Source organism: Leucoraja erinacea, chromosome 7, assembly GCF_028641065.1.
Source record: "Leucoraja erinacea ecotype New England chromosome 7, Leri_hhj_1, whole genome shotgun sequence".
NCBI classification, from domain to species: Eukaryota; Metazoa; Chordata; class Chondrichthyes; order Rajiformes; family Rajidae; genus Leucoraja; species Leucoraja erinaceus.
The window spans coordinates 68962260-68981334 of record NC_073383.1 but is presented as its reverse complement, the minus strand read 5'-3'; the positions used below and the strand labels follow the sequence as shown (position 1 = coordinate 68981334).

General features: G+C 41.9%; 1 protein-coding gene across 3 annotated transcripts in view; it reads left to right on the top strand.

Annotated features, from left to right (window-relative positions):
- Positions 1-19075, top strand: part of gli2a (GLI family zinc finger 2a) — a 442689-nt gene that overhangs the window by 396501 nt on the left and 27113 nt on the right. For all 3 annotated transcript variants that reach the window (XM_055638741.1, XM_055638742.1, XM_055638743.1), the window contains one exon: positions 8869-9033. In XM_055638741.1, the coding sequence (XP_055494716.1) occupies positions 8869-9033 (165 nt within the window). The remainder of the gene's footprint in view (positions 1-8868; positions 9034-19075) is intronic.

Here is a 19075-nt window from a genome sequence, read left to right as displayed (position 1 = left end):
TTTTGATTCATGAATTAGAACAGTGGGTGTTTGTATTTAAACAGCAGAAACCCTCACTACCTTGCAGACTTGTTTAAAAGATTGATAGGATTTGAAAAGATACATTAGGGAAATCTGAACATCTGATTTTTAATCCAGTCCACCCACTCAGCACAATGCGCTTAACGTTAATCCTTAGATAGACACAAAATGCTGGAGTAACTCAGCGTGTCAGCATCTCTGGAGAGAAGGAATGGGTGACGTTTCGGGTCGAGACCCTTCTTCAGATGAAGAAGAACATCAGAAACATCAGTCTGGAGAAGGGTCCCAACCCGAAATGTCACCCATTCCTTCTCTCCAGAGATGCTGCCTGTCTCGCTGAGTTACTCCAGCATTTTGTGTCTATCTTCGGTTTAAACTGGCATATGCAGTTCCTTCCTATACATAATGTTAATCCTTGATGGGAACTGGTGATGCCACATTTGAAATATGAAATTTGAAATGAGAGCAGTTCAAAGGAAAGGTGCACTGGTTTTGGACAGGATCCAGATGAAGTTTACGAGAATGATCCAGCAACTATTGTTAACATTTGAGGAATTTTAACTAGAGTTAACATTTGAGGAATTTTTGAAGGCACTGGGCCTGTACTCGCTGAAATTTAGAAGGCTACAAGGGGGATCTCATTGAAATTTACCAGATAATGAAAGACTTTGATAGAGCGGGCATGGAAAGGATGTTTCCAGCAGTGGGAGAGTCTAGAACTAGAGGGCACAGCCTCAGAATAAAAGGATGTACCTTTAGAATGGAGATGATGAGGAATTTCTTTAGCCAGAGAGTAGTGAATCTGTGGAATTTATTGCCACAGACAAATTTGGAGGCCACGACATTGGGTATTTTTAAATCAGAGATTGATAGGTTCCTGATTGGGAAGGGCGTCAAAGGTTATTGGGAGAAGACAGGTGAATGAGGTTGAGAGGGAAAAATAGATCAGCTATGATGAAATGGCTGAGCAGACTCGAAGGGCTGAATGTCCTAATTCTGCTCCTATGTCTTATGTTCCGTTAACCCAGTTTTCTTGCTCTTTTAGCTCTTAAGTTTGTGCTTTGGGATTTTTAAGTAAAACACGTCCCCGTTGTTTAGCCAGTACGTTTGATTTCTGTACAGCTGAATGAATGAGAAACGCATATTATCAAACTTGGAACCTACAGATTTGAAATAAATGTTTGGACATATTGCTTTTAGATAAAGCATCATCATCACATTGCAAGAGGAATTGCAATCATGAAAAGATAACTCCTTTGGCAACATAGCTAAACTCTTTTGCTTCAAAGACATTGTTTAAGACTCAGTTTAGCAGTTTTGGCTCCGTAGATGTAAAATGAGTCATAAGGGAGGGTTGCTGAGGGAAGAAATAGTCTTGTCTCATCCAGCCAGGGCTTAGACGCACATTGCCTTCAGACCACCAAGTGGCAAAATTCAATCTTCTCCACCCCGTGGTTAATGATTAAACATTTGATGGGTATGTCACTATCTGTCCCAACAAGCCACTGGGGAAGAGAGACAAAGTGGTGACTTAATATAAATGCACCAGTTAAATAAATATTTACTGCAGAAAAAAATCACACATGACATTCTATTGAGCCCATCTTTGTTATATTCCAGGCACTCAAAGCAGATGGAATTTATTCATATTGTGAATGAGGTTCAGTTTCTCCTTGTGAACCGCTTGACAGGTCTCCCGAAAACTCCTCTCGATCACCTGCCTCACCACCTCGTAACTGCTCCAAAGCTCCTGCAAGCCATTCACCTTCCAATCTCCCCCTCCATTCATACCCATCAATTCCCCAATCTTGAAGTTTAGTTTATTGTTTTATTGTCACGAGGTACAGTGAAAAGGCATTTGTTGTGTGCTAACTATTCAGCGGAAACACAATACATGATTACAACCGAGCCATCCGCAGTGTTAGGGAATAACGTGAATAGTATTTAGTGCAAGATAAAGTCCGAGGGTCTCCAATGAGGTAGTTAGTAGTTCAGGACTGCTCTTTAGTTGTTGGTAGGATGGTTCAGTTGTCTGATAACAGATGGGAAGAAACTGTTTCTGAATCTGGAGGTATGCCTTTTCACGTTATTTTACCTCTTGTCCGATGGGAGAGGGGAGAAGAGGGAGTGGCCGGGATGCGATTCGTCCTTGATTATGCTGGTGGCCTTGCCGAGGTGCAAATGGAGTCAATGGAAGGGAGATTGGTTTGTGTTAAGTTCTCCCCACACATCAAAATCCTCACCCTTTGTCAGCCACGTTCCAATAAAAACATCCTGTTCCCACTTCCTCAGTGAGCAGTCACTCAGCAAGGGGGTTCCTGAGCTTTCTGAATGGAAACCCCATGATTCCCCCTCACCCCCTTCAAACACCTAATGAGGTCATGGACTACAAGAAGCTGTGGTGATACCAGTAGTTGCGTTTAGTTTAGTTTAGTTTAGAGATACAGTGCGGAAACAGGCAATTCGACTCAAATGAGTTCGCACCAAGCAGCAAACCTTGTACAGTAACACTATCCTACCGACAGGGGGGCACACATACAGGTTTGTTGGCATACAACAAACCTGTATGTCTTTGGAGCATGAAAGGAAACAAGAGCGCCCAAGGAAAATCCAATGTGTTTCTGCATTTCCAGGACAACTGAGTCATGCATATGTTTATTTTGTTAGGGAAGTTTCTACTCAAATTATCTGAATATTATTAGAGCCTCATGGGCTCCCCGTTATCTTTGAATTCACCATCGCAAACTGAGGGGATTTGCACAGTCCAAGTTGGGAGCAGCTGGTCCAGACTTTTGCTTGGCGCCTGTATCTGGACAAGGCTCAGGATCATATCATGGATTATCATTACGCTGCTGCCTTCTGGTCAAAGTACTCAGCCTATTTTGGAATCCAGAAAGGCCCAAATTCAATCCCCACAGTTGTGCATCTCGGATTTTAAATGGGTGAAACTTTAGTTTAGTGATACATCGCGGGGACAGGCCCTTCGGCCCACCTAGTCCTCGCCGACCAGCGATCCCGTACAGTTTTCAATCTTTACCGAAGCCAATTAACCTATGCACCTGCACGTCTACGTCTAATTGGAGCACCAGGAGAAAACCCGTCACGTGGTCGCATGGAGAACGAACAAACTCCGTACAGACACTACCCATAGTCAGGATCAAACCCGGTTCTTTGTCACTGTAAGGCAGCAACTCTACCTGCGCTACTGTTACGCTCCTATGAAAACTAATAGCAGCCTTTTAAAAAATAATTTGACTAATTAATTCCATTCTGGTCACAACTTTGCAAATATGGTGAACTTAGTTCAGTTTAGTTTAGTGTCACGTGTACCAAGGTACAGTTAAAAACTTTTGTTGCGTGCTATCCAGTCAGCAGAAAGACAATACATGATTACAATTGAGCCATTCCAATGTACAGATACTTCTCTTCTTGCGTATGGCATGCACAGCCTAAAGTTGTAAGACAACTTGTTCTATTTGATCATATTTGATTGTGCACACCAGGTTGATTGCATTCGTTGAAACAGGATGGACCACGTGAAGGTTGCAATCTCCCACCCCATATAGATACATGATAAGGGAATATCATTTAGTGCAAGATTTAGCAATGTTACAAAATTTTGAGATTTAAAAAATCAAGTCTGCAATTTATCCCATCAGATAAAGCATAACAATAAGTTTAATTTGACACCTAATTCACTTTCATATCTCAAGTAATAAAAAAGTTATGGCCATTTTCATACTCGGAAATTATCATCTTGTTCCCTATTGATTTTCTATGGACATAACAAAAAAGCTGTGATCGAGGACAGTCAAAAGCCCATAACCTTCTTAAAAATTAAGAGAACTGAATGAAATTTTCAGTTATCATAGATTGAAGCATTCTGAAACAAATATAAAATAATCTTACTTGGATGACCTGAAATTAAAGCATATAATTAGTTAGTTACCCAATTGTAGCTAATTTCAAACTTCAATTACTAGATCTAAACATCTATCCATTTCTTAATAAATGATTAACATTTTTAAATAGCCCAAGTGTCCAAATAATATTCACAAATAATTCACAATGATTTTTAAATCTCATTTACATCAATTTATAGGCCAAATGGAAGGAATTTAGTGTTCAATTGCTGTAAATTAAAGTCAATTTAAATCGGCTTTCTAGTGGGTTCCTGTGAACGCGCTGGTTTAGAACGTTCACATTGCGCTGGATTTGTGCCCTCAAATGCTGGATTTGTGCCCTCAAATGCCCAGAAAAATACTGCGGGATATAAAGAGCCCAAAATGAACTACTCGCTATAGAAAACTTTATATACAGGGTTATATAACAAGCCCCATTTAATGTAAAAATAAGGTACATACCTTTAATTGTTTGCTTTATAAAACCCTGGGGCTGCGAGAGGTTGCGGAGTGAGAGAGTGATTTTTAAACTACTATAAATATTATACAAGGCCATAAAAACTAATAATACCTTTTGCGACGGGGTCTTTCAGCAATTTTCCATTAATGATTTACTAGGCTGAACATTTTTGATTGGAACAGCCTAGTAAAAATCGCGTTTTAAACCCGCAAAATCCGATCAAGGAGAGTCCGAGAGTCACTAATGAGGTAGTTAGTAGTTCAGCACTGCTCTCTGGTTGTGGTTGGATGATTCAGTTGCCTGATAACAGCTGGGACGAAACTGTCCCTGAATCTGGAGGTGTGGAAGTAGAGGCAACTTAAAGTCTATTAATAGTAATTTGGTCTACAGTAGTTTCACAATAATATTTCACAATGACATCCTGTATAACATGCTGGAACCCTCCAAGCTTTCACATTTGTTTGGAAGGATTGTATGGGAGGTTTGCCAAGAACCCATTGGAAGTCTGTCAGAAGTTGGCAAGGATGTAAGATTAGATATTTCTTCTCAGTAAGAGCATTACAGAGGATCACTACAGCCCAGTCCTTCTGAAGTGCATTATTTACAGCAGTTTGGAGACACGTATCTAATTGTCAACTGAAAGCAAATGCTTCCTGAATGAAATAATAGTTGCTTTGAAAAGTTGGGATCCAGCTGTTTATAACCCCTCCTCTTATTTCCCAACTCTCCTTCCATTGAAAATTTGTTTTCAAAGTATCAAAGGGGGAACGTTATATGTTGAATACGGGGATACGAGAAGCAATAGGAATAGCCTATCAAGCCTATTGAGCAAGTCCCACTCAACATAATCCATCTTGTACACACACCATGCAGCAAGCTCCCTCCCAAGAACAACTCTTCCATATCCCCACCCCTGGTATCCGGTAAAAGCCTGTTGAAGTCCTTCGCAATTCACGGGGTTAAGCATAGGAGAAAGGATTAGAAGATTGTTCATTCTCCCTCTTGAATGTACAAAATGAAATGGGATCAACTTATTATTGGCAGCTACATCAACTTAAAATGTGACTTTTTGTTCTCTTTTTTCAGTCTGAACTAAATGTCTAAATATAGCCCACTCACATGGACAGTGTCCAATTTTTGATTTGCTGATCTGACAATATTTTCTAATCTTTGTTTATCCTGCATTTACCTAACAAGACATTTGCTTTGCTAAATATTAGCTCGGTTTTATATATAGCAAGTCATTAACAGTCGGTAGGCAAGCCGAGAGAATTTTCCTCTCACTTTAAAAGATTGCCTTTCAAAGTATCAGCCTATCCTTCCTGCATCCGATGTTGACTAAGTCACTTGATATCACCAGCCCAATATTTATTTCAGAATTCCAAGATTTACACTTTTCTCACTGGTGTTTATTATTTTCTTTATTGAGCAGCCCAGTGCCAACCATCTGTTTAATGACACAACATCGTAGCTGAGTTTATCTTGAACTGTGCAACTGGTTATGAAAATATGAGGAATGCTAGGTCAATGCCACGTTGTACAGTAAATTCTCCTCATTGCAGCGTTGTGGTGCTGAGTTAATGGATGAGGGAATTTAGACTGGAGAAGGTAAGGTTGCCTTCAGCGAAGGGAAGAAGGTTGAAAGAAGATTGAATTGGGTCATGAGCAAAACACAAAGTGTCTGAGAAACAGGCAGCATCTGTGCAGGAAATGGATAGGCGACGTTTTGTTTCGGACATGACTTGCACAGGAAGGCTAAATAGAAGGAAGCGGTTCCCAAAGGACAAGGAAACTATTCAGTTATCTGGACATAGAAGGTAGCATTCTAGGAAAAAATAGCTTGGAAGGAACCCGGCGCACCTGTGTGATCTAAAGGAGAACGTACAAACTCCACACAGACGGTATCCATTGTTAGGATTGAAACCGGGTCTCTGGCGCAGTAAGGCAGCAACTCTACTGCTGCACCACTGTGCCTCCTTCCTGTACAGAGGAGGCAATACTCTCTGTGTTTAAGAGTATGGAAAGTCTAAGAAAGTTTAAGAGTCAATTGGGGTTTTTGAGACAGAATTGGTTAGACAATTACGAGGAAAATTTGCAAGTCTGAAGAAAGGTCTCAACTCGAAACGTCACCCATTCCTTCTCTCCAGAGATGCCGTCTGACCAGCTGAGTTACTCCAGCTTTTTGGGTCTATCTTCATCTTAAATACTCAAGTCTTTGGTAATAAAAACAGGGAATGGGACTGATTGGTTTCTCTCCGGGAAGCTAGCATTCAACGGATAGGCTGAATGGCCTCCAGCTTCATAATAATTCTGTGTTTCTATGAAACCAACGCTCTCAAGCTGCTGTTCTTTAACACTCCTGAAAGCTTGGAGTAAGTCAGACCTTTCAAGCGATATTCATTTCAATGCAAGCGGGCGGATTCGCTGGTCTCCACGCGAGGGAACGGATTTATTTCGTTTGACATTTGGTTCATTAACTGTCGAACTTTCCAAGCATGCCGAGGAACAGACCCTTCCATTCACAGAGTACTCCCTCCCTGCCGTTCATGCTCACTGTCAGCTCACCGCTGGCTGATGATGGATTTGGTCATGGCCTACTTCCCCACAAATAATTGGTGTCAGATGCTAATGCCTGCAGCCTCGCATAAGTCATTTAGTTAGCCTCTGGCCGAGCAAACCAACTGCGTCGAGAACAAAAACCCACCTTTTTTTTTGTCATCCGCACAAACGCTAGTTACATCAGGTAAAATGCATTCCATTTCCAGATCATTTATTTCTATTTTTGCTCCAGCAATTTACTTATACATTGCACTTAACCGTCATTTAATAAAAAAGATGTGTAATAACTTGTGAAGTCTGCAAATCAATAATGGGTTAACAGCAGTCATACTCAGGGAAGGAAGTGATATATTAATGCCAGGGAATTTTTTTTGTTTAGTTTAGAGATACAGTGCAAACAGAACCTACTGCCCGCCGAGTCCATGCCGACCAGCGACCCCCACACACGTTAACACTATCCTACAAACACCAGGGACAAATTACACTTATAACCATATACCCATATAACAATTACAGCACGGAAACAGGCCATCCGTGCCGAACTCTTTTTTTTTTTCTCCTTAGTCCCATCTACCTGCACTCAGACCATAATCCTCCATTCCTTTCCCGTCCATATAACTATCCAATTTATTTTTAAATGATAAAATCGAACCTGCCTCCACCACTTCCACTGGAAGCTCATTCCACACAGCTACTACTCTCTGAGTAAAGAAGTTCCCCCTAATGTTACCCCTAAACTTCAGTCCCTTAATTCTCAAGTCATGTCCTCTTGTTTGAATCTTCCCTACTCTCAATGGGAAAAGCTTATCCACATCAACTCTGTCTATCCCTCTCATCATTTTAAAGACCTCTATCAAGTCCCCCCTTAACCTTCTGCGCTCCAAAGAATAAAGACCTAACTTGTTCAACCTTTCTCTGTAACTTAGTTATACCAAGCCAATTAACCTACAAAACCTGTGGGAGGATACCGAAGATCTCGGAGAAAGCCCACGCGGTCACGGGGAGAACTTACAAACTCCATACAGACGCCTGTAGTCAGGGTTGAAACCAGTTCACTGGCACTATAAGGCAGCAACTCTACTCTTGTGCCTCCGTGACGAATTCAGTTATGCAGTCGGACATTGGTGTTCCCATTTTGTTCTCATTTTGTTGCACTGTGAAAGGGGAGGGAAGATCACAACGTTTCTGTTAGTTTGTGGCCTTGGTCCAGTGAGCAGCTGGCCAAAGAACACATTTTTTTAAATCTTTCAAGTCATCAGTCACTAATGATGTGAAAGTCGCAATAATGCTAGAGTAACTCAGCATCTCTGGAGAAAAGGAATAGGTGAATTTTCGGGTTGAGACCATTCTTCCGACTGAGAATCGGTGAAGAAGGGTCTCGACCCGAAACATCACCTATTCCTGTTCTCCAGAGATGCTGTCTGACCCGCCGATTTACTCCAGCTTTTTGTGTCTATGGTTTGAAACCAGCATCTGCAGTTCCTTCCTACACAATAATGTAAAAGGTTCTGTTCACTGTGACCAAACTTTGTCAGTTATCTACTCAGCAAATAAATATTGCTTGTATAACCCTAGCCAGTCCCTTAACCAGGATTATATTTCCCCCCTCTCTCCCCTCCCCCACCCTAGTCATCCTAGCAGTTCCACTCTTCGCATCCTTGTATCCCTTTCATTATCATCTCTTCCCCTGCCAACAATGGGCCATTATGGGCTCCACCCATCCTTGGTCATCTGTTGCCAGACCCAATCTGTTCTGGCCCACTCCTACCTCCAGTTTCCCTCCCTCCCTACTTTCAATGTGAAGAAGGATTCCGACCCAAAACGTCACCCATCCTTTTCCTCCAGAGATGATGCCTGACCCGTCGACTTACTCTGGCACTTTGTGCCCGTCTTCCTTAATCATGATTTTTGCCTCTCTTTCTCCAGTTTGAGGGTTGCAACAAAGCTTACTCACGACTCGAGAACTTGAAGACTCATCTTCGGTCGCACACTGGAGAGAAGCCGTACGTCTGTGAGCACGAAGGCTGCAACAAAGCGTTCTCCAACGCATCAGACCGAGCCAAACATCAGAATCGGACTCATTCCAACGAGGTATGGCAAACCCATCATAGTCTAAGCTCACCGACACATCGTGAAAATCTCTTGGGTTCGGAGAATCGAGGATGTTGCCACGGGGCCTGAGCTGATAGGGAGAGGTGGAGCCGGCTAGGACTCTTCCTCGGAGCGTAGGAGGCTGAGGGGTGATCTTATGGAGGCGTATAAGATCATGGGAGGGTTATGCATGGAGTCTTTCACTCAGAGTAGTGGAATAAAAAAAACAGAGAACATTGGTTAAGATGAGGGGTGAAAGATTTAATAGGAAGCTGAGGGGCAACTTTTTTATACAGAGAGTGGTGGGTATATGGAAGAGGATGTAGTTGAGGCAGGTACTATCGCAACGTTAAAAACATTTGGACAGGTACATGGATAGGACAGGTTTGGAAGGATATGGGACAAGTGCAGGTAAGTGGGACTGGTGTAGACGGGATATGTTTGTTGTCATGGGCAAATTGGGCTGAAGGGCCTGTTTCCATGCTCTATGACACTAAATCGTGCCAATTTTTTTCCATTTCTCTTGCTATCCATGCTTGTCCTATTCCTGCAATCAGGTTTCTGAGTCCATTTGGCTACAACATGGAATGGATCATGTGCAACAACGGAGTTTCAGGGTCCTAAGTTTCATACCCCTTTTCACCTCCTGGCAACTCAGAGAGCCAAATGTCAGCTCACTGCTGTCAAGGCTTTGGAGCGGAGAGATTAAAAATTATTAAAAATATATTTTTTTAAATTGTTGAAACATATAGCAATTAAAATAATACATTTATCAAAACATCTTTACGTGCTATAACTTAATTAAAAACATTAATTAATGATATAAACAAGGACAAAAAGTCAATATGGTCACCTGCACTTAGCTTTTCAATGTAAAACTGACCGACTCTATTCAAATTAATGAATGGGGTTGTGATATTCATTCAAAGTGCAGCAAACCTTTAGTTCAGGATCTCTACGCTGAATCCAGCATTGGAGAAGGCAACCGGATCCACAAGATTGTCTAGCCTGAACCATCAGCAAAAGGTACATTTATTTTAGGACAATATCTTGGAGTCATAGAGTGATACAGTGTGGGCAAACAGGCCCGGCGGCTCAACTTGCCCACACCGGCCAACATAGTCCCACTTGCCTACATTTAGCCCATACACCTCCTAACTTGTCCTATCCATGTACCAGTCTAACATTGGGATAGTCCCAGCCTCAACTATCTCATCTGGCAGCTTGTTCCATACTCCCACCACCCTTTGTGTGAAAAAGATACCCCTCAAATTCCTATAAAATTGTTTCCCCTTCACCTTAAACCTACGTCCTCTGGTCCTCGATTCCTCTACGACATTATCTTTTCCCATCAGGTTTTGCAAATGTGGCCAAAAATCTTTATTGTATGATTTTCAATTTTTCATGTATTCCCTTGTGGTTCCCGCTGCCCCGTCCTATTTTTTTTTCCTTTTCCCGTCCAGTAATCAAATGTATGTATGATGAAGATAGACACAAAAAGCTGGAGGAACTCAGCAGGACAATACGATCAATAGGCACAAGCTGATTAAGCCTGCGTTTGGACTGTTCGACCTGCTGCCCTCTGGAAGGCGCTATAGGTGCATCAAATCCAGGACAAATAGACTCAGGAATAGTTGTTTTCCGAAAATTATAACTACTCTTAATTCACACATGCCCTGACTTCGCAGCCCAACACCCGGACTTCCATCTGTATATATGTATATAGCGCCGCAGAATTGTGCACCTATCCCCCCCCCCCCCCTTCTCCCTTTTGTTTTTGTTTTCTGTTTTCTTGTTTTTTGTACTAAATTATATGTATGCACTGAGTACGAGCAGCTTTTAATTTCATTGTACATGTATAGTGACAATAAATGGCATATCCATATCTATCTGATTACAATTAGCAGAGAAAATGGTTGGATATACCTGAAAGGTCAGACATTAATTGTAAAAAGGTAAGACGGGTTACGAAGTGAAAGTGTGAGCCCAAAACATTAACCTTCCTTTTTCTGCTTGTGAGCAGTGCAATTTCAGCGTTTTCTACTTTTATCTTAGATTTCTTTCAGTCTTGTACCAAGTCCAGAGATGGGGAAATAAAAGCTGAATTTTATTCCAGTAATCAAGGGATCATATATTTTTGTTTCCTTTCTCGTGCCTTTATCTCCTTTATTTTTTTTTCCACTTTCTTGTATTTGTTGCCTTTCTTGGGTCAGTTTAGTCCCCTTAACTTTCCAGTGACTTTCAGAGAAGAAATTAACCTATGTTCAGCATTGATTAAATAAAGCCAGATTATTTCGAGGTTGTTCTTACCTCTGCATTTGGTTCTGCTGAAGTCAACGGAATCAAATATGAACAGGGGGATACAACAAATATCCAATACTCACACACATATAGCATTGGTGACGAAAGATAAACTTCTTTCCCCGGAATTTATGTTTATTCACATCCTAACGATTGCCTTCTCTCTGTGCACCGAGATTTTATGTTTACTAGATTGTGCCATAAAAAGTAAAGCCTGCAGTGGCAAGACTGTGATACCCCTAATAACTAAAAAGCACAACTATCAGAAACCCAGCTGTGGGTTCCAATTGTGCGAAGCCTCAGGTTGTGAGTTGGAAAACATTTTGTTGAGTTTCTGATTCGGTCTATTGTTGTATTTCAGGAACTTGAGATTTAGTTTAGTTTAGATATACAAAGCGGAAACAGGCCCTTAGGACCACCAGTTCCGCACCCACCAGCGATCCCATACACTAGCACTATCCTATACATTAGCGACAATTTACAATTTTTTGTACTGCAGCCAATTAGCCAACAAACCCGTACGTCTTTGGAGTGCGAGAGAAAACTGGAGCACACGGGAAGACCCATAAAGGTCATGGGGAGAACGTCCATCTCTGTACCTTTGACCTTTGACCCGTAGTCAAGATTGAACCCAAGTCTCTGGCGCTGTAATGCAGCAACTCTGCCACGACGCCACAGTGCCGACCATGATGATGCAGCACAGAATATCTTCAACTGTTCTTCGTGGAGGCTGCTATAATGCATTGTGGAGGCTGCTATAATATCTGGCCTCCTTAATGCATTGATGCAATCAACACCTTTATGCACTCTGTAACAAACTGCTCTTTTCGATAGACTGCAGTTTTTTGAGCTGTCTGATCCAGGAAAAGAAGTTCAAGTTGCAGACATGAATAAAAACTACTGCTGGATCTGGATATATTCCTTTCAAGGAATGCGTCAGATTCCAAACAAGTTATATTTAGCACAGAGAACATCCTTTCTAGTAACCAGTTTCTGGCAGCATTCTCTTACGACTCACATCCCCCACATATAGGTTTCAAACAGCATTTTCCTTTTCCCAACCACTTACTAAGTTGGAAATGTCTGGAGCAACTTTTCATTGCAAAATTATCATAGATAATAGGTGCAGGAGTAGGCCATTCGGTCCTTCGAGCCATACAATGTGATCAAGGCCCATTCAGTACCCCGTTCCTGCCTTCTCCCCATATCCCCTGACTATTATTTTCTTTTTTTAACTGTTAGAGCATAACAAGTTAGGGGTGGGAAGTATCGCACTGATTAAATTATTCTTTATTATTCATTATCTTTATTATTCATTATATATGATTAAGACAAATTATAGGATATAAACAGGCTTTTGCATTCAACATCAAAAATGTCAACATGCATACTGAAATTTTACTGTGCTCTGCTCGCCAGCTGGTAGCTACAATAATTCCATGAACTGTTGGCAAAAAGTCTGCCCGAAATGTCACTGAAAGAGATTAATTGTTATCGATAACCATAATACTTCATTCATACATGACGCACGTACATACCTACACAAAAGGTGTGATGAGCATCTGACGGCACTGGGCCTGTACTCGCTGGAGTTTCGAAGAATGAGGGGGAACATCATTGAAACACACAGAAATGCGAAAGGCTTGGATAGAATGGATGTGGAGAGGATGTTTCCACTAGTGGGAGAGTCTTGGACTAGAGGTCATAGTCTCAGAATTAAAGGATGGTCTTTTAGGAAGGAGATGAGGAGAAATTTATTTAGTCAGAGGGTGGTGAGTCTGTGGAATTCTTTGCCACAGAAGGTTGTAGAGGCCAAGTCAGTGGATATTTTTAAGGCAGAGATAGATATATTTTCGATAAGTACAGGTGTCAGAGGTTATGGGGCGAAGGCAGGAGAATGGAGTTAGGAGGGAGAGATAGATCAGCCACGATTGAATGGCGGAGTAGACTTGATGGGCCGAATGGCTCCTATCACATGACCTTATGACAAAAGCTTTGATTCACTTGCCAAGTTAAAGCATGTGAGTTAAACACAAAGGACTTTTGTCCATTTTGATTCCTATTCCCATGTTCCCCATTCATTCACGTGGGCCCCAGTTCCCATGTTCTTTCTAAACCCACCTGGTTCCAACAGCTCCTCTCCCTTGAAACCTAACTTGTTCTTTTCCCCACCCTCCCTTTTAATTTACTGCACCTATGTTCCCACGCTTTCTTTAAACTTACTGGGTTCACTGAAAAAATGTCATTCAGCTGTTTAAAGGACATTTAAAGGGAAAAAATGAATTCAAAGTGGGTTGGAGCATTAATAGACTCACATCGGACAATCCTGAAACTCTATGTAGGAAGGGACAGCAGATTTTGTTTTTTACACCAAAGATAGACACAAAATGCTGGAGAAACTCAGCGGGACAGGCCGCATCGCTGGAGAGAAGGAATGGGTGATGTTTCAGGTCGAGACCCTTCTTCAGACTGCTTCTTCAGTTTGAAGAAGGGTCTCAACCCAAATTGTCACCCATCCTTCTCTCCAGCGATGATGCCTGTCCCCCTGAGTTACTTCAGCATTTTGTGTCAATCTATTCCTAAAACACTGCTGGTCTGGCACCATTGAAATCTCCAGCTTGTTGCATTTCCCTGAGTACTGGATTTATAGGAACTGGAAATAGATATACCCAACTTTCACAATATCGATGAAATGACAAATGATTAACGTTGAGAAACAAAGTGAAGTTAAGATTCTTGTCTCGGGGCACAGAACTATCCTTCACACCAAGATAAATTTTGACGGCAACATTATGCGGCCAGAATCCATTCCACACAGTACCAATGGAAGAGCAGATTAGTGGAAAGCAACAATTTCCTGTCATCAAGAGAGTGCAGAATAAATGCAGAATCCCAATGAAAGAGAAATCTGGGAGAATGCTGATAAAGCACCTCTCCAAAAATGCCTCTGTTTTATGTTGACCTGCTGTGAATTTACAGGCATTTTCTGTATTAATTACAGTGCGTTGTTTGTGAAAAATCATTCTTCACTTGTCACCATATAAAACACATAAGATAAGGGAACAACTACATATTAATTGCACGTATACTAACATGAACAAGTGTATTCTTGTTAATAGTTTGTCTTTTTATTTGAAAAGAAAAATACTCCAGGTATTAATACATGTGATACACAATGGGACCAGAGGATATTATGTAAAATGATGCTCGGACTGGTGGTGGATGGTGCAGAAAAGGTACTATCACTATCAATGTCCTTTGGTCTACCATGGGCTTTCCACAGCACTTTCCAAACATGTCCCATTTGGAAAGCAAAGGTGGCAGGCAGATCTGAATGCATTGAAAGGGCGGTACAGCGGTAGAGTTACTGCCTTACTGCGCCAGAGACCCGGGTTCGACCCTGACGGGTGCTGTCGGAACGGAGTTTGTACGTTCTCCCTGTGACCTGCGTGGGTTTTCTCCGCCTGTTCCGGTTCCCTCCCACACTCCAAAAACATACAGCTTTGTAGGCTAATTGGGTTGGTTAATTGTCCCTAGTGTGTGTGGGATAGTGTTGGTTTGCGGGGATTGCTGGTTAGTGTGGACTCGAAAGGCCTGTTTCCGCTCTGTATCTCTAAACTTAACAAAAGTAAACTAAACTTGCATGCCCTTTTCCAAATGCTCTTTATCCTGCCATGGAAATATATCACCATTCATTAATCTCAATAGAGTTTAGATCTTGAAGCTTCCTCCCAACAACATTAAGTGCATTTACCAGGCAGATGACCAGTGGTTCAAGATGATAGCTCGCCATCACTTTCTCAGGATGATAAGCGCTGCCGTTTCCAATGACACCCACACAAAGTTGATGGTTGAGCGGAATTTTTTGGATTGTGTATTTGCTCTTAATCTCTACCTTTTCCACGGGCCCAAAACCACCCTTGTGATGTTTCAATCAGTGTTACAGAGCGCGAAGAACAGGCAAGGTACAAGCAGTGCAAAATGTTGCTACCAGTGTACGGTGACAACATACTGGTTTTGGATAGATCACAAAGTGCTGGAGTGACTCAGGGGTCAGGATGCATCTGTGGAGCACATGGATAGGCGGCGTTTCAGGTCGAGACCCTTTTTCGGACGCTTATTTTGGAATCATACCTACTTAAATCCCAGTCGATGGCCAAATATAAACTCAATGTGCTGGTGTAATTCAGCGGGTCGGGCAGCATTTCTGGAGAGAAATTAGGTGGGACATTTTGGTTTGGGATCCTTCTTCATACCCAACCAGATACGTCATCCATCGTTTTTCTCCAGAGATGCTGCCTGACCCGCTGAGTTACTCCAGCACTTTGTGTCTACAGTGTAAACCAGCATCTGCATTTCCTTTCTACCCAAATTAAATGGCCAGTTCCATAGTTATATTTTACAAAGAATTCAAATGGTAGTTTATGAAAGAACTTTGTTTGAGTATAGAGAGACGTCGAGGAGGCTAGGACTGGATTCCTTGAAGCGCAGGAAGATACGGATTGATCTTATAGAGGTGTATAAAATCAGGAGAGGAACTGATATGGTAAATACACAGTCTTTTGCCCAGAGGACTTTGGTTTAAGGTGAGGGGAGAAGACATAATAGGAACCTGAGGAGCAACCTTTTTATACAAAGGGTGGTAGATGTATGGAATGAGCTGGCGGAGGAGGTAGTTGAGGCAGGTACTGTCACAATGTTTAAAAAACATTTGTACGGGTACATGGGTTGGATAGGTTTACAAGGATAGGGGCTAAACACAGGCAGGTGGCACTGGTATAGATGGGGTCTGTTGGTAAGCATGGGCAAGTTGGGCCGAAGGGTCTTTTTCCACACGATACTACTCTATGAGAAGGATTCTATTTAATAAAGGATAATGATGGATTGGTTTTGGAGAGAAATGGGCTGTACGGCTTACTTTCCTTTCTCTGGATTTGATCTGTGATGTGTAATGCTGAAACACTTCAAGTTGTAGTTTTTTGACATTGAGCTTGTATTTGAAGTTTAGTACTAATGTACTAAGTTTAGTACGAATGTCGAACTCCCAGACTTCTGGTAAATTAAGAGTGATTCTAAGCCTTTCTCCAGACAATAACATTGCCTTATATAGGTAAATATTTGTTTCAAATGTATTGAGCATGTGAGCAAAACCTCTCTGAATATCAGACCACAATCCCACAAAATAATTCCATCATTTACGTCAAACACAATCGCTTAGTTGAAACATTTTTTAGTACCCTTCCCAAATGTTTGTGGAACTGGTCATACAATGGATGTTGTAGCACTGTGTTTAAGTTACTGGACCACTTTTAAAATATATAGATTTATGGAGTGAAAAGATAATATTCGTAATATTGAACATGGAACTGCCATAAAAACCCATCCAGCTCACTGTGTCTGCAGTACCTTGTGTCCACATTCAGGTCATTAATGTGGACACAAAATCTGCCATCCTTACCTCGTATGGACCACACGTAACTGACTCTTGAACCCTGCTATAAAATGGTTTGGGGATTGTTCGTCAAGGCTGGAAACTAAATACCAGTCAGGCCAGTGATGTCCACGCCCTTTGTATGAAATGTGAGCCTGAGTCTAAAATCCCCAAGCCATTTGGTTGAGTATAGAGATACAGCGTGGAAACAGGCCCTTCGGCCCACCGAGTCCACACTGACCAGCAATCACCCCGTACACTAGCACTATCATGCACACTAGGGACAATTTACAATATTTACTGTAGCCAATCAACGTACAAATCCTTACGTCTTTGGAGTGTGGGAGGAAATTGAAACATGGGGGGAGCGTACAAACTCCATACAGACAGCACCCGTAGTCAGGATCGAACCAGGGTCTCTGGTGCTGTGAGGCAGCAACTCTACCGCTGCACCACCGTGCCAACTCTTGACTGAGGAAAATAGTCTGGCGACGTTGTGCAGGTATTGCCTTAGACGGCACGAACCATGGAACGGAGGTTACCCGTCAGCTGGTCTAAAACGGTGGTGACATATGGTTGCTCATTGGTGAGGCTCTGGTGGTGACGGGAGTCAAACCAGCCTATTGAAGGCGCTCTCAACCACCTGAGATAATTCCACCAATCACCAGTGGAAATTCTGGAAAGTATGTTTAGGGTTTAGAGGTACAGTGAAGAAACAGGCCCTTCGGCCCAATGAGTCCATGCCAACCACAGATGACCCGTACTCTGCTTCCATGTCCTTCACACTAAAAGCCAATTAACTGACAAACTTTATCTTTACATCACTTTAAACTTTAGAAATACAGCATGGAAACAGGCCCTTCAGGCAGGAAACAGGAAACAGGCAGAGAAAGGCCAATTCACAGGATGTTTTCAAGAGAGATTTAGATATAGCTCTTGGGGCTAACGGAATCAAGGGATATGGGGAAAAAGCAGGAACAGTGTACTGATTTAGGATCAGCCATGATCAGATTGAATGGCTCGACAGGCCGAATGGCCTACTCCTGCACCTATTTTTTATGATTTTATGGTTCTATGTTAGAACTGATGTTACCAATAGGCCATGGATCAAATCTGGACCTTCCTCAGTAATTGCTTCCAATAGTTAATAATGCACAATTATGTTTTGCTTTCAACTCTCCCGCAAGATAAGGAGAATGGGCTCCCATTATAGCTTAAAAGACATTTTTATTTGTGTGATGGTCTGCTGATATTTGCTCATTTAATCTGCACTAGAATATAGAAAGATTGCTTCAACGGACCATAATGAATGTACCAGATTAGTAATTTTGCTGGAATTTCTTGTGAAGATGCAGGTCTATTTTTGGAAGTGGAAACTTATTAATAGTTTCATATGGGAACTGCAAGTCCAATAAAATGCAGTTTGTTTTCCAGCTTCCACTGCTTTTCCTTTCCAGGTGTCCCTGCATCACTTGCCAAATCTAGCTTGAGAAAGGATGCACCTAGCCAAATTCTATATCTTTTATTGCAAGCATGTTTTATTTGGATGATGACTTGTTATAGAGTCATAGAGTGATACAGTGTGGAAACAAGCCCTTCGGCCCAACTTGCCCACACCGGCCAACATGTCCAGCTACACAAGCTTGGTCCATATACCTCCAAACCTGTCCTATCCATGTAGCTGTTCAACTTTTTCTTAAACATTGGGATAGTCCCAGCCTCAACTACCTCTTCTGGCAGCTTGTTCCATGCACCCACCACCCTTTGTGTTAAAAAGTTAACCCTCAGATTCCTATTAAATTTTTGCCCCTTCACCTTGAACCTATGTCCTCTGGTCCTAGATTCCCCATGAGACTCTGTGCATCTGCCCAATCTATTCCTCTCATGATTTTGTACACCTCTGTAAGATCACCACTCATCCTCCTCTGCTCCAAGGAATAGAGACCCAGCCTACTCAACCTCTCCCTACAGCTCACACCATCTAGTCCTGGCAACATCCTCGTAAATCGTCTCAGAACCCTTACTAGCTTGGCAATCTCTTTCCTATAACATGGTGCCCAGAACTGAGCACAATATTCTAAATGTGGTCTCACCAACGTCTTATACAACTGTAACATGACCTCCCAACTTCTATACTCAATACTCTGAATGATGAAAGCTTTTTAGCTGCAGAAGAGGTGAGATTTGAGGGAAAATGTACAGGCTTAGGAAAAACAACTTACTTTCATTTCCAACTAACGAATATTCTATTCCCTGCCCACGTGCTGTTAATTCTTGTCTCCACACAACCTATCCTATGTTATTTTGCTC